Below are 16,467 nucleotides of genomic sequence, written 5' to 3'. Positions count from 1 at the left end.
TGAACGTGCATGCACACACGTATTGTCAATTATCTGCTGCCTGTTAGCATTCGCAATTTAAGCTATTTTTTCACCTACGACATTCTGATACTTGTTTTTTGACGTTAGTAAGCCTGTTCAGCTCACTGATCAAGAAGAAAACCAACATAAGGTTGTCACCGATGTTCTTTTAAATTACACATCTTGTATTTGAACTATTTTTTTAATTCTTTAGGAATGTGGCTTACATTCATCAGACTGGAATAACTGTTGTCATAATTCCCAGAATGACCTCCACATTGAATCTTTGTATCCATGATTGTTACTATCGTATGTAAATAGGTACTACTACAGTATGAGATCAGGAATGTGTTGTTCAGGTGTTACTGAGCTCTGCTGATAGCAGACTCTCAAATCATGCTTCCCTGGCATATTACTGTGGTTCTGTATATCTGAACTTTATAGCTGTGAAAATTCTTATTTTATGACACTGCTTTAGTCTTATTGACTTTTGATCAATCTAATTTGTTTTATTATGGACGTTTTCAATAATTCAAAAAGTGTATTCTTAGTGGGTTACAGAAATGAAAGGATTAAAAGTATTTAAGACAGTGTAAGTAACTTGGTGGAGGAAAGCTTGAGACAAACTTTAAATTTAAGCAAATAGAAATGACTAGATTTTGGAAACCAAGGGAGAAAACCCCAAAATGAAATATACTCACTTGTGATTTAAAGTCAGAAAAGTGATACTATGGTTTCTCAGTTTTTCTTAAGCCCATGAGATATTGCTGCTTAATGTTTACTAATGTTGATGAGAATCTGAAGTTACAAATTGATTTTTACAGATTTTCTCAAAGAATATAATATTAAATATATGATCTGAGATGGGTGATCTCAGCTGGTATAAAGAAAAATGATACCTTTCTTTACAAAGCGTAAAGATACTATCCTAATGCTGTCAAAGCTGCAACAACATTATTTCATATTAAACATGACATATGCTTTTATAGTAACTAATAATCTTGGCCCCTTTCAGTTTTTCGTTTGAAAGGCATGATAAATACTTTGAAGGACAGATCTTCTGGTACTTTAGTTGTTGACTGTGTGAACAGCATTTTAGTAAAATAAGCACAGTTTTGGTCTCATTTGTGAATGTGTTAGCCTCAAAGTGTCCGCACCATTTACAGCTATGTGCATAAGAATTTAAATGAGCATAAAATAAAGAAAAAAGCTTTCATACAATACTATTACAAGTAGAGTTCAAAGCGGTCTTGCGAAGATAAGCAGTCCCCCAAATGCCAAACTACTTCAATAATACCGGTTGGTATAAAGTAATTCTTAGAATAGCCACGTTGATTTAAAATGCCTTGAACCAGGAGTAGGTGTGTATTATATTAGAGCAGTAACTAACAATCCTTTTTCCAGGAGAAAAAAATTACTTTGAGGAAAATGATTACCTTGCCCTTAGCTACGTTTTTTTTTTGCTATCTAAAATAGCACTTTCCTATATACAGTCAAACACTTCACTAGTACACAGCAATAATGCGTAAAGTTAGTATGCAGCACTTCACTTTTTCAAAATACTGTGAAAACATTTACTTGAGTGTCCATCAGAAATCTGATGGCGATATGAATGCTAAAAAGGCAGTAATGTATGTGACTTTTTTTTTTGAATGGCATATCAGAATCAAATAGTGTTTTTTGTCAGAGGAATCTAATGAGAAATATGATGAGTTACAATGAGTGATGGAATAATAAGTATATAGAAATAAAATGCTTGAATTGGGCAGTTCTTTTCTTCTTAGCTTCTCTCTCAATGTCCTTTCAATGTCTTTCCCTTAGTTTCTCCTGTTTTCCCTTATTTCTGCTTATGTTCTCTTCATTTCTTGGAGGTTTTAGGTGGTGGTGTTTTTTTCTCCTTTAGAGTTTCTTCACTTTCCGTATCTCTTGTTTTCATCTTAGTTTGCTTTTTGCTCTTCTGGCATGTAGTTACATTACTAACTTCCTAAAGACTAAATGTTTCATTCATGTTTAAATTTGTGTTAATGGAACTAAATGTATGCTACAGAGCTCCATTATTCAGATGAAATGTCAATATAAATTATATATTTTCATACTCCTATTCCTAGTTTCTCTTAGAACACACTTCAAAATAAGTTGTGCTGATATATTGCAGTTGAACTCTTTTAGATTATAATATGTTCAGCCTTTCAGAATTTGGTACAATAAAAGATGAACTTAGAAACACTTAGCTTAGTTAAAAAATGACTGTCAACCTTTTCTAAGCTGTGGGAACTCTGTTATATCACTAGATGGATATATTTGAAAGAGGATGATGTATATTTGTTTGATCTGTTTTAGCTGGTTTAAAATTCAATTTTATTATAATTTCCAGATAGCTTTCAATGCCAAAACGGAAAAAAGAAGTCCAGTCTTCTCTGAGCAATGTCAAACTTTTAATGAAGTTTTTTTGCAGTCTTTATGAAGTTATCGCTTTCCTTTGAGATAAATTTTCATAAAAGCACAGTATAAATTGCTTGCTGTGCTACTGTTGTTACAGTAAACTTCAATGAAACAATAAGCTTCAGTTTGCATTTTTTTCAAGAAAGAATTTTAAATTAAAATCCCTTGAAAAGGTGAAGCATTATTCTTTTTATACAGTCTCTTTTGAGTGTGTTGTTTAGGCAGTTTTCTTTATCAGAATTTTTTCTTACAACTGTTAATGCAGTTCATGCTTTATGTTTGTATCCTATATTTTATACACTTACCTATGTGGTAAAAAACCTTGGTGCAGTTATGAAATCGGAAGGTACACAAATGTATGATTTTTTTCTAATAAATTGTTATCAATTACTTGCCTTTGAAAAAAGCCTTAAAGAATGGAATCAATAACCATTATATTCGATTGAGTTAAGGTGAGATTTTATGAAAATAACTCTTAATCAATCAGTAAAATGAAGAGTATTTGCTCGCAATTTCCAGAAGAGGAATAAAGTGGGAAAATAAGATCAAATTTTTGTTTTCTAGGGTGGTGGAAGCATAACCTTAAATAAAATTTATTCAATTCAGTCTGAAAATTCCAGTTCATTATAATATAGCTCATTTTATACATTCATTGAGTTATAAGGTTGGAAGGAAGATCAAAGGCTATCTAATACTGCTGCTGTTATCTGCTTTCAAAACACCTTCAGTGGTGAACTCCAAAGTTTCCCACGGGTGAGATGTTTCAGTGCCTCACTCTCTTTAAGATCTTTTTTCTAGTCTTTCTGAGTCTTCCTGCTCTAGTTTCAGCCTTTAATCCTTGGCCTACTTGTTATTTGTATAGAAAACAAGATTTTTCCCATTTTCAATTAATCAGCCTTTTATGTCTTTGGAGAATTTTCTGTGCTTCCACTCATTGTCTTATTCCATTGTTTTTTTAGACTAATAAATTCCAGTTTGTTCATCCTTCCCTTGCAGGCCATGCTTTCTAGACCTCTTACAACACTTGCTGATTTCCCCTTGCATTCTGTAACTGATTCGTATTCTTCTTTATGAGCTGTGCTTGGAACAGAGTACGGTATTGTGGACTGTCTTCACCAAAGCTTAGCGGGAGGGAATGGAAGGGTTATGTCATATTTATTTCAAGTGCAAAACTTTAGTTGACCTTATTTACAGTGCCATGCCATTGTTGCTCTTAATTTTCTAGATTCTTTCCTACAGATTTGGTATCTATCAGTCATATACTGAATTTTTATGCAGTTTGTTATCCTTGAAATGTGGTACTTATTACACATACAATAATGGGGGGGGTGTCAGGCAGTAATAAATAGAATTCTGGATTACTCCAATTATCCAGGCTACAGTGATTGATTGCTACATTATATAAAGCAGAGTGGTGACTGGACTCTGGCTCGCAACTCACCAGCCAGGCAATAATTACTACTATCCATTTGGCTATATTTAAATAGCCTTATCATAGAGGAACCTATGTGAAACTGGTTTATGTCTGCTTTCTGAATTCCTTCCAGAGAAATTTAGCACTGCGATGCAGTGCCTCTTGTTTGTCACAGTATCAGTCATTCTTTTATGTAGTATTGCATCTGTAACTTGACTGTATATCAGCCACAATAACTAAGGATCTGAATTTACATCTTTACATTGTTACGGGAAGGATAAGAAAGAGAGGAAAAAAGCAGCATGCGACCTGCTCATTTAGACAAAAATGTCCAAATAAACAAAATGGTGTTACTCTGCCTACACATATCTTCTTACCCATTTCTCGTTGTTGACTTACATTCTTAAGTATTGTAACTTAAATTTGTCAAGATCCATTGAACTCTCATCCTCTTCACGAGTATACTTGATAATTTGCACTGTAGGTTATGTAGCTTAAGCTAGACTTCCTCTACTCTGAATGAAAAAACTCCATCCAACATAGCACAGATTTATTAGGTTTCTTTTTTCCCATTGTGGTGTTAATTACTGAGAAACATAAAAGAAGCTACTGGTGATGTCCATCATGTGTGTTCTTATGTATTGGAGTTGTCTAAAAAGCAGTATGTCAGTAGCCTGTGGTCTCCTGCCTAATAACTGCCAATTTATCAGAAGCTGGGAAGTCCCATTAAAGTGTTTCTCTGGTACTTGTGTTGTCAGAGATCTTGTTCTTCATTAAATGATTTAACTACTGCAGAGCTTTGAAAAATTGGCTTTGTGGAAAGTCTTTCATTGCTTTAACAAACAGGAGGATCATTTGGAAAGTCCAAGCCAGATTATGAACAAGTACTTCAAGAGCAGAAACAGCTCTGCTGAGGTACCTGCTTAACTTAGAACATCATAGATAATTTCATCTGTATGTGTAATGGTTATAAAGAGAAGAACATGAAATTAATCCTTTTGAAAAGAGATACATGAGATACATAAGTGTATTTCTATTTGGTGTTAATTTCTGCAACTTTTTCTTTGAATATTTCAAATCAGTGCAATGTTACCTATTGCCATAAACTGACAATAATCTGTCTTTTATATAAAATGGAGGCTTAATTGTATGGAAAACAAACCCCAGTATAGTTTGTGTCTCACTCTAGGAGAAAGAATTGAAAAAAAGAAAAAAAAAAGCTACTTTCCCACAGAAAAGGCTTGGTGTGAAAAACTTTCTTTATTACAGTGGATATACTGAGTTGATTCAACAGTTTACAGAATCCACTTTTTGTCTTTTTTATTTTATTAACACAGCTACTTCTTTGAAAAACTTTTCCTAATCTAAAATGTGTAAGAACTATAATAAAAAATCATTTTATAGTATGGTTGACCTATGCAGAGAGCATTTGCAGATATTTATGTATAATTTGATATAAGCTCACAGGCACAAATAATCTAGCATTAATTAAATAGCGAAGGAAGGAGAACTTTAGTGGTAGATGGATTTGTGATGGGGTGTGTCACGGTTTAAAGCTGGGCCGGCTATTAAACCTGCGGCAGATGCTCTCTGTTATCCCCCCCCCCCCGCCCCCCCCCTTCCCCGGAAAGGGAAAGGGAAAAGGGAGAGAGACTTCCGGGTTGGAAAGTTAAAACAGTTTTAATAAACTATAATAGTGGAAAAGAGTATAATAATAATAATAGAAATAATCAAATATATACAAATATATATACAAAACCAAGATTGAGCTCCCCTGAAGTCAGCCACGTCCCCACCGGCACTGCAGGGCAGGCTCTGGGAAGGCCCAGGCTGGGCCTAGCGACGGTCGAGAGCTGGATTCAGGGATGCACAGATCGGGATCGGGGGCAGCAGGAAAACAGTCGGAGTCCTCCTTGGACACCGGCCATAGCAGAAAGAGAGCGAGACCCTCGTGATCCCCCCTCTTTATACCGAGTATGACGTGTATGGGATGGAATACCCTTGTTGGTCAATTTTTGGGTCACCTGCCCTGTCCGCTGCCCCCTGCAGCTGCGACCCCCCTTCGGTTCTTCACTCGTAAGCAGTGAGGAATTTAGCAGTGACCTTGGTTTCTCTAAGAATCAGTACAGCAAGAGCCTTTCTGCACAACATCCCTACCGGTGCCTCAGCGATAACTACAAACTTCGAGTGTTATCAGCCCTGGAAGCAGACACTGTCTGCAAAACATGCAGTTAGTTTCAGAAAGTGCAGTTACTTAGAGGAGACTTAGCTGAAAGTAAAAATCACTGAAAGGAAAATCGGCCTGGTTTAGGCCAAACCAGGACAGGGTGTATCAATAAGCATATTAAATATTAATTTCCTTGCTTGATAGTTTGGGGTGAGGTTTTTTTTTAAGCACTTCAATTGAAAACAAAAAGTACATTATATATTCAAAAGGTATATTATATATATTTTAGTAAATTAGTAAATTTAGTAAATTAACTGGCATTTGAAACAATGTATAATTTAATGGATTAATTTTTCTGAAACTTTTGAGAAAATATATTTTAATTTTGATAACATGAGACTTCTTAAAGCTCTAATTATGGACTCCTTGTGGTAGAGCTACAAAACATGGCTCAATAGTTGAGTTTGGTATTCCCAAATGTAATGTTTAATATATGTAGTTGTGATCAAAGATAATGCTAGAAGGGAGAATTGAGAAGTCTATTGGACTAAAAGCGTATTTGAAAGACTCCTTATCAGAAAATGAATTGTTTGAATCATCTGTTTCTCCTGATATTCTGTTGTTATTATTCCACTTGTCATGGATGATATCAATATGTAACAATATCTTTAATATTATTCTTTTGAAATGTGTAATCTTCTGCTTCCAGATCCATTTGAGGCTTTCATAATTTTTTCTATTCGACATGAGATCAGAAAAATTGATCTTCACAAACGTGACTACAGCCTCTTAGTTCCTGGTTTAAGAAATACAATAGCACTTGATTTTCATTTCAGTCAGAGTTTACTCTACTGGACAGATGTGGTAGAGGACAAAATTTACAGAGGCAAGCTCTCTGATAATGGAGGTATGAATTTAATCTTTTATTTCTTAACAGTACGAACAACTGTAGTTACAGGGTGTTAGACCTGATAAGTTGTAACTGAGCTACCATTCACAGCAACAGAAATTATAATGGCATTCTGCTTTAAAAAGGTGTATATCTAGATTGTACTGGATGTAGAGCTAGAAAAAGACTTTTTGATATAAAAGTTTCCTTTTGCAATAGGCTATAGGGGGAAGAAAATGGCAAATACAAAAGGCTGATATTTCTTCCTGGTCCACTGAGTGCAATATTGATTTTTTTTTTTGTTTTTTTTTTTGTAGTTCACCTTCACCTTATTAAAAAAGTATAAGAATTTATCAGATGTCTGATAAATTATCTGCTCTCACTAGGTGAAAGACTTTTTATTTCATAATTGTATAACATTGAGAAAGACTTGTTCTTTGCCCTGGTGACATAATTATGGCCTATAACTCAATATATTCTCATAATTATATAGAAAAGTGTTTCTACAAAATGTTCTTTGAAGTATATATTCAGGTACTTTCAGTCCTGCATGAGCTAACAGGCATAAGCATGTTTAACTTGCTTTTCTAAAAGTTCACATATGCATCCATGCGTATGTTCTCTGACACGTTTGTTTTTTGTTTTCTGGGTTTTTCTTCTCCCTAGTAGATAGTATTTGTGGGTATTTTTATATCCATAGATGCAGACCAGGAAAGAAATACCCTACACTAAGTATGTAAAGACAGCGAAAGACTTGCTACTTTTCATTAATGGTTCTGGTGTTTGTATGAAACCACTAAGGTAGTCTGTTGTCATCACTTTGTATTACAATCACACTGTACCAGAACCCCAGTGACTTCTCTACTGTATTAAAAAAAAAAATAAATATATTACTCCCTCAGTCTTGCAGCTGTCAAGAACTGACTTGCATCTGCAAAAAGCACTGTGCTTTCCTGGAAGTCCTGAGGGCTAACGGGGTGTTTTTGTAGTTGCCGTTTGTGTGAAAAGTTTCAAGACCCTCCAGAGGAAGTATTTGGTAGGGAAGAGCTGTTGTAGACAGTGACAGTATGAATTGTGCATGTGAATTTGAAGGCACAAAGTAAGGCTATTTATTGTAGAGCTTTTCAAAATGTGTAGTCCAAATAGGGTTCTCCCTGTCATTTCCGTTTTTGTCACAGTCTTTCAGTTTTCTCTTTTTCTGATTGAGAAAGAATTGAAATAGAGCTGAATGAGTTTTGTCGAGTATGTCTAGTCACTGGGAGGCGATGCATGAGCATGTCCTTCACAGATGCTGCAAAAGAAGTCCCTGGTAATAGGGCACGTGTACGTCTCCTGTGTTACTCTACATGTCACCTCTGACCTTTGTTGGAAGTTTCAGAGCTTTATTTACTAAAGCATCAGAGAACTAAAAATTTCTATTACTGTGGAATGTAATTTGTATGTTACCAAAATTTATTTGTATATTACCAAAAGTGTACTTATTTACAGCAGTTTTATTGCATTTGTAATGAAAAAATGTCATATGGAACAAAGTATTATCCATCAAGAATTCACTCCCAAGAGCATATGATAGACTTGTATGTCCATGTTCACTATATCAGACTCTATATTCATTCTTTAAGACTCTCTCTTTTTTTTTTTTCTTCCCCCACCTTTTTTCAGGTGTTAGTGCCATTGAGGTGGTAGTACAACATGGTCTGGCCACACCTGAAGGTCTTACTGTAGATTGGATTGCAGGAAACATATACTGGATAGACAGCAATTTGGACCAAATTGAAGTAGCAAAACTAGATGGCACTTTGAGAACAACGTTAATAGCAGGAGCTATGGAACATCCAAGGGCTATTGCTTTGGATCCCAGATATGGGTAAGTATAAAAAGATTACTTTTTCACGTTGCAAAGTATTTTAAAGGTAGATGTTTAAATGTGAGGTTGTTTAATTTCCTTCTTTACTGTGAGCTATAGTTCCTAACTTGTATTTAATAGTTCTTGAAAGTATATTTTGAGTGAAATACAATAAATTAAATTATAAGTGTGTTTTGCCCCAATGAACAGGGTTAAGAAAAGGTAAGTTGGGAGATACAGGGGTCTATTTGTTGGCAAATTACTACTTTTGCTATGTGATTGTTTCATTTAATTTTTTAATGTGGATGATAGTAACTGGAGCCTTAGACTTAAGTAGTGGAAGGGAAGTAAAACTGTTCATGGAACACTTAAATCCCTCTTAAGCTAGGTGTTGGTTCTGATTCTGTGTTGAAACTCAGTCTACTACTACAAAAATTTTACTATAGTTGGAGTTAGAGCAGTGTTTTGAGGCTATATGACATTGCAAACTCATTACAGAAACCTCATTACCCAATATTGTGTGTAGCTGGATCCTCTTAAAGAGGCCAAAAGGTAATGGTCAATAGCTACATCTGCCTCTCAAAAGTATTGTTCTTTCAAAGAGGAAAAAAAAACCACAACAAATGTGGCCAAAAATAATATAAATTACGATGAGTTTGCAGAATCATGATACTTAATTTTGTTTAGGAACCTGATATGGTCTATCATGTGTCTTCACTGAATATTTATTTCAGAAACACTGCTATGGACATAAAAATAAAAGTTGATTCTGGGATCTGAGGTCCCTCTGGGACCTAAAATTCTGAATTGGGAAGTACATGCTTTAATAAGTAAGGACCCTGCCCTCTCAATTCAGATTCTAGAAAGCTTGTTTACAGAGTGCATCGCTTATCTATAGAGATCTTTAAAAAGAGGCATCCTGTTGGCAGAAGAATTGGCAGATAAGTTGTTCAAATTAAATGGTTGGGAGGGAAAAAAAAACCAAATCACCAGTCTTCCTGAAACTGAAGGTTTAATCTGCCTTTTGAAAACCTAGAAGCAATTGTGTGCTATATTTTGTTAGAAGTAAGGAAAGAATAAAATCTTTGAACACATATGGGAACAGCTTTTCAATCTTTTCATAAATGAATATAAATAAACAAACGCTGATGATTCAAAGTAGATAGTTGTGTTAGGATTGCACGAATCCTGTATCCCAATGGAGGCAAGGCTGCCATAGCTCCATGCCTTTGATTCCATCCAGCAGTGTGGATGACCATGTATTCTCAGACACAGATGCATGTATAAATAAATGTATATACATATATACACGTGTGGCCACAAAGGGTCTGCAAGGCAGAAACTGTTGGCACTGACACAAACAGCACCAATGGTCTCATCCTGTTAACTTCTCTGGCTGTTAAGGTTGAAGGTCTTCTGGTGGGAAATATGGACATATGTATAATGTGGATTCCTCCAGTAGCTGGATGTAGACAGTCAGTCTGCCCAGGGGCTGGCTCCGGGATCGCTGGGCTGCCCAGCTGCTGGCTCCAGGATGTACGAGCCCCCGAGGCTGCAGGCCCACAGCAGCTGCTGCTGAGAATCCCAGCACACACACAGCTGTAGCTGGGCATAGACACCCAGTCCATCCAGTAGCTCTCCCTGGATCCTCGCTGTCCCCAGCTGCCACACGCACGCACATGTGAATGTCTCAGTCAGGCCCCACACCTCGCAGTCTCTCTGCCAGTTAGCCTGGCCCCCCCCGTCCCTCTGGTAGCCAGCTCCCCTAGGGGCCTTGCTGCCAGACACGCACATCCATCTGGCTGCCAAGGCACTTGACGCACTGAGCAGTTAGTCTGACCTCACCTCAGCCAGCAATCACCCACGGACATACCCACCCTCGCTCGCTCCAGTTGCTGGCACCCAGACGTACGGGCCCTGTGACCCGTGGTCTGGCTCCAGCTGGGGGCACGCAGCTGTCTGTGCACCCAGCGCGCACACCGAGCAGAGACCCTCGCCAGGGAGAGAGTTAAAAATGGAGTTTGGTAGGAAGATAGGCCTTTTTATACCCTTATTCCTCGTTATTTGAATGTAGCTCCTACTGTTGTTCAGAGGCGCTAAATGGAGAGGCCTTATTAGAATATATGTTCAGGACTGAAGCTGTCTGATGTTACTTGTCAAAAGTTTTGTTAGTTTGACTCTCTGCAATTTGTTCCTTACAACTAATTAAAAGTTTTCCTATCAAAGGTTGTATTTTGCTTTAACAAATAAATTTTTGTGTGTTGTTGAAAACTTAATAAGCTAAGAACAGTTAAGAGTGTATTTTTGGCCTTTTGGTGACACTGCTTCTGTTACTTAACAAGAAACTTCTTTGGTCACACAGGTGAAAGCTCTCCTTATTGAAAAAAAATCAGATAGCGCATAACTGAAAGAGCCTACCATACAACACATCTTTTCAGTTTTCTTAGCAGACTAATCTGGGTAAAATTCCTTAGTGACATACCAAAATCTAGAGGATTCCAAAATCATTGGAATGCTCTTAATGAATGGAAATCTCTAATTTGTTATGTTCCTTAATCCCTGCTACCTCAAATCACCTTTCTTCCCTTTCTCCCCTCCCCATCCTCCTCATCTGTGGATTACTTTCAAAGACTCCCATTATAATTTTTTTTAATGAGCTCGATTTCTTATTATAGAAGGAAGACAAGACAAGCTGTTACTTGTATTAATAGACATGAAAAAGGGAACGCTATTAGACTTCTAGTTTTTAAAAAACTTCTTGAGTGTCATGATTACTCTAACGCTAATAATGAAATATTACCTCCGTGTTACCCTATTACTTCGAGGAATTTATGTAGTTGCCCAAATTAATCTATGTTTATTCCTTTCATGTAAAATGTGAATGTTTGAACTTTTTTCCACCTATTGTCTTATTGAACCATTTGAAATTATTCTGCATGCTTTAGTATTTTCTTATATCTCTTTTCTTATCCTTTTCCTCTCACCAGAATTCTGTTTTGGACAGACTGGGATGCAAATTTTCCTCGCATTGAATCCGCTTCCATGAGTGGAGCAGAAAGAAAGATCATATATAAAGATATGGATACTGGAGCCTGGCCGAATGGCCTTACTGTAGATCACTTTGAAAAAAGGATAGTATGGACAGATGCCAGGTAAAGTGATAACAGTATTCTTATCTATTTATAAATCCTTATTGTTTCATACAGAAATGTGCACTACGTTGTAAGTGGAATATAGTTATGTACATGATGTACGTAAAGTTGTGTGTGCGAATATACAGTATGTACATTTTTTTAATTGCATTACTGTTATACATAATTTCTTCATGGCCTGTACCAGCAGACCTTAATGGCCCTGAGCAGGCTTCTCGGGGACCTCCCCCACACACCCTGTCTGTGGGCCCAGGAGCCCATTTCAGCTCAGCCCTGGAGCTCAGCCCCTGCCTGAGTGACACCACTGGAGCACATCTCCAGCCCACCCACAGCAATGCCTGGCAAGTGCTGGCCCTGTTGATCCAGATCCCAACCCACAGGGTGGCTTCCTGAACTGACTCTGTGTCACCACAAACTTTTTGGGGGATTTGGACTCCTGGTTGAATTTGACTGCCACCCCAGGGGCCTGCCCTGCTCACCTTGCTCGGGGACAGTGGAACGTGTCCCTGGACAGTGAAGCCTCTGCCTTGTCAGCTGTGGTATCATCTATGGTTCCTGGCTCCCTGTGCCTTAGAGAGCAGTCGGACATTAGTCCTCCCTGACACTTACACATGGAAGACCCAAGCTATTTCACTATTTTTTCCGTAAGTTCACCTGAATGGAAACTGATTTTCCTGCTGTATTTTCACAGCATGGAGGTAAATTTGAATTTACAAACAGTATATAAGCAAGCCAGTATTTAATATCCCTAGTTAATAATGTGAACTAAATAATCTCTGAAGTTAATGGTTGCACTGTAAACATACTTTGGACTTACTAGTATGTAAGAGTAAGATTTTTATACATTTTGCACCAATGTCGTAATAGTTGTGTGATTTCATTTTATTTTTATATAATCATAAATTTGGGGTTATCTTGTAGATCAGATGCCATTTATTCTGCATTATATGATGGAACCGGCATGATAGAGATTATAAGGGGTCATGAGTACCTTTCGCACCCTTTTGCTGTGTCTTTGTATGGGAGTGAGGTATATTGGACGGATTGGCGGACCAATACACTTGCAAAAGCCAATAAATGGACTGGCCAAAATGTCAGTGTAATACAAAAAACAAGTGCTCAGCCATTTGATCTTCAGATATATCATCCAAGTCGTCAACCACAAGGTGACTATTTATACAATAATTAATTATTATTCCTATAAGGGGAAAAATTATTCTTTTTATGTACAAATATATATATATGAATGTGCCTTCAACTGACAATTCTTAATTAAATGTATTTAGCGCTAGTGTGCCTTGGTGGTAGTAGAACCTTTATTCAAACCAGAAGCTTCATGGGATCAGTGTCTGTGAATATTGCCCATTTGGACTCTTGTTCTTGATCTGTTACAAATATAGTCATTTAATAGGCTTCCAACTTATTTTTTTAAACTGGAGTAACTAGTCTGACTAAAGTAAACATAACAATGTTAGCTGTCTTCCTCTTGCTTCTCTACAGAGGAGGATGAACTTTTATGTGAAATAAACAGTGTGTACAATTTTAGTTGGAAATATTCACTTTGTGCTATAATTTGCCTTAATTTACTCATTCACTTGTCTGTCTCTATTTGCTTCTCAGTCTTCTTGTTCACTCTTAGGAATGCATAATTCAAGATTCCACCATTGCAGACCACTACTTTTCTACCTAAATAGCCTCAATTAGGTGTTGTCCATAAACTGACACTTCTCCAAAGCATATCCTATTCACTTAACAGCTTTTATATTAAAATAACATTTACAATTTTCAGTTTCAAATGAACACAGTATGTCTTTCATGGGAGAATGAACTCCACCTCCTGAAGGCGTGAGTCTGGAGTTTAAAACTTCAAGGAGCATCAAAACTTCTTTTTGGCGTGGATAACAATCAAAACTGAAAGGAAGTTCACAGTATATGCATTAATTAAATAATAGGAAATTCTTTAATTATTTCTTGTTACATTATTTTGTAACTGTAACTTCTCATTTTCATCTGCATAAAGCTTACCTCTTCATGTGTACATATTTCCATTTCAATTTTATACCAGCTTTTATATTATAACATCTATTTATAGCAGAGCACTGCTGTACAATTATGGTAAGGGCATAGGCTTTGTCATTATATAGATAGTCCAACTGCAGTTGTGTATTTAGTAATCTTCAGCTACTACAACTTCAGAAAAAACTGTATTAGTCTTGAAAATAGATAAAATCTGGTCAGTTTTCATCTGGTTTAATGAAATATTCTATTTAATTCCTAATGAAAAATGCAGCAACCTGCTAAAACTTAGCTCATTGAAACAGATTTACAATGTCTGTCACATAGGTAAAAAGACTAATGATTTTCCTATAATTTCAGCTGAAGCTTCAAACGATTTTATCACTGAATAATGAATGTCTCATTCAGATGGTAAATATTTACTCAAGAAATTTAAGTTACTGACTTCAGTGGTCATATGTGTGAAGGTTCGTAAGGACCAAGAAAGAAATCACAGAGTAGCCCATTAGTTGCACATCTAGTGTTTTTCTAGAATATAACTGTATTTACTACTTCTCTAAGGATTACAAATACAGAGATTTTATTTAACTGATGTAAAATTATTTTCCACTCTAAATTTTCTGGCTTGGTTATGGCAATATATGGACTGTACCGAAGCGTGTTGCCAATAACATAAGCGATAATTAAATCCAAATTAATTCTAGAGGGACTTAGCACATTTTGCTGTGAATTCATCCTGATACCTACCTGTTGGTAGCACTATCTACTACTGGTCCAAACATGCCTTCCTGCCTTCCCTCATACTTCCTTTTTTCCCCAGCTGCTGTCCAGTTGAGGATAGGTGAATCCAAGATACTTAGTACAGTGCTGACAACTGGCAATATTCTTCCTAACAGTTATCTCCACTTCTGCCATCATAAAAAAGAGAATTATAATTGGGCTTTGTAGTTCCTCCTTCTCTGATTTTTCAAACATTGAGCTCTTCAAAGTAATGAAAGGATGTGATAGGATGCTGAGCAGAAGAAAATGGTCCTGATTAAACTTCAGTTATTTTGTTGGAAGGATGCTTGGAGATCAGTTCTCTCAGTGGATCCCCATGTAAAATGAAGAACTAAATAAAGCGGCATTTTTCGATACAACTATAGCTACATTGATGTTTAAAATAAATAGAAAATTACAAAACTGAATATAGGAGAAGACGACATTATTATGATATTGCTGACAATTTCAAAAGCCTTTCTTAGAAAGAGATGCATTAGAGTATTGATCAAAAAGAGAACAGAGCTCAGAACCTCTCAACCACGGCTGAAATACCAGCTTTCTCACGGTAGTCCAACTCTTCAATATTGCTTTCCTATACACATGTAGCAAATCTTTTATTAGTTGTATGAGCCATATGAGGGAAGAATTAAGTCTCTCTAGTTTTTTTTTATATTTTATATCAATAACTCATGGGTTATTTGTAGACAACAGATCATCCAAAACAGAACAAGTCATGATTAATGAATGAGGCGAGTTGCCCTCTACTGATTATGCATATGTTTAAGTTTACTCCAGCAACTATTCTTTTGCAGTGGTCTTACTGTCTCCTATCTCCCATAAGCTGTTCATTCTTCCCTAGTAACTTCAATGTTTCTAGTTCTCCATCACCTGTCTTTGACTTTCTGTAGGTTGTTGATGTAAATGTGCTTAAGGATAAGGATTATGTAGGGTGTGAATAATACATATTTTATAGATACCACACCCGTAATAATGCATAGTTGATATATGGCTAAATACATAAACATATATACTTGTATGTGTTTGTACTTTATATATGCAAATGTATATGTACATTTTTCCCCTTATTTTAATACCTTTGAGTTCAATGTTACATTCTGACATGCTTGTGATACCACCACATGCATTATCTTTTCTTTAAGTTTTGTTGGTACAGGACACATCTGGGCCATATCTAGCTATAGCAGCTCTTAGGAAGTGCCCTGGAAAATACCAATGCTGAAAAAAAGAAACGAATATGTGTTTTTATTGCGAGATATAACAGGGGACAGTGACTCAATTTGTATGTAAATATAAGAAAGAAAAAAATTCTACTGGAAGATGACCACCAATTAGTTATAGAATGTTCCATGATCTCTGGATAAATGTCAACTCTTTTGCCAAAAAGTTGATGGTAATAGAAACTAGTTCAAAATTTGTATCACCTATACTTGTTGGGGTTTTTTTAATATTGAGAAATGATTTTTTGTTTTTTTCTCACTCAGGGTTTGTAATGCTCAGTAAGCTATTCAGACTTTATGTTAGTAGGTTCTGAGCGATCTTTATTTGAAAACATTAAATCCTGACAATTTTGTATGGCTTTGTAAATGTCTTAGAACCCAGTTCTGCATTAGTTATCTGTAGACAACTATGGATATGTCTCTAATGTAAATGAGTACCAGCAAGTAAAATTCTCCCTGCACACTAGCAGTCAAAGGAGTTGAAGAATGCTCTCTAATAGCATGCATTGAAAAAAGGAGAGCAATGAAAACAACTCACTGT

At 36.3% G+C, this 16,467-nt stretch overlaps 1 protein-coding gene across 1 annotated transcript in view; it reads left to right on the top strand.

Moving 5' to 3' along the window:
• Positions 1-16,467, top strand: part of LRP1B (LDL receptor related protein 1B) — a 570,912-nt gene that overhangs the window by 335,429 nt on the left and 219,016 nt on the right. Inside the window, exons 24-27 of the mRNA XM_068407216.1 lie at positions 6,733-6,930; positions 8,575-8,779; positions 11,746-11,910; positions 12,832-13,076. Of these exons, the coding sequence (XP_068263317.1) occupies positions 6,733-6,930; positions 8,575-8,779; positions 11,746-11,910; positions 12,832-13,076 (813 nt within the window). The remainder of the gene's footprint in view (positions 1-6,732; positions 6,931-8,574; positions 8,780-11,745; positions 11,911-12,831; positions 13,077-16,467) is intronic.

The sequence above is a fragment of the Nyctibius grandis genome, chromosome 9 (assembly GCF_013368605.1).
Source record: "Nyctibius grandis isolate bNycGra1 chromosome 9, bNycGra1.pri, whole genome shotgun sequence".
Lineage (NCBI taxonomy): Eukaryota > Metazoa > Chordata > Aves > Nyctibiiformes > Nyctibiidae > Nyctibius > Nyctibius grandis.
Note: the sequence above shows the minus strand (reverse complement) of the source record. Positions and strands in the feature narration are given on the sequence as shown.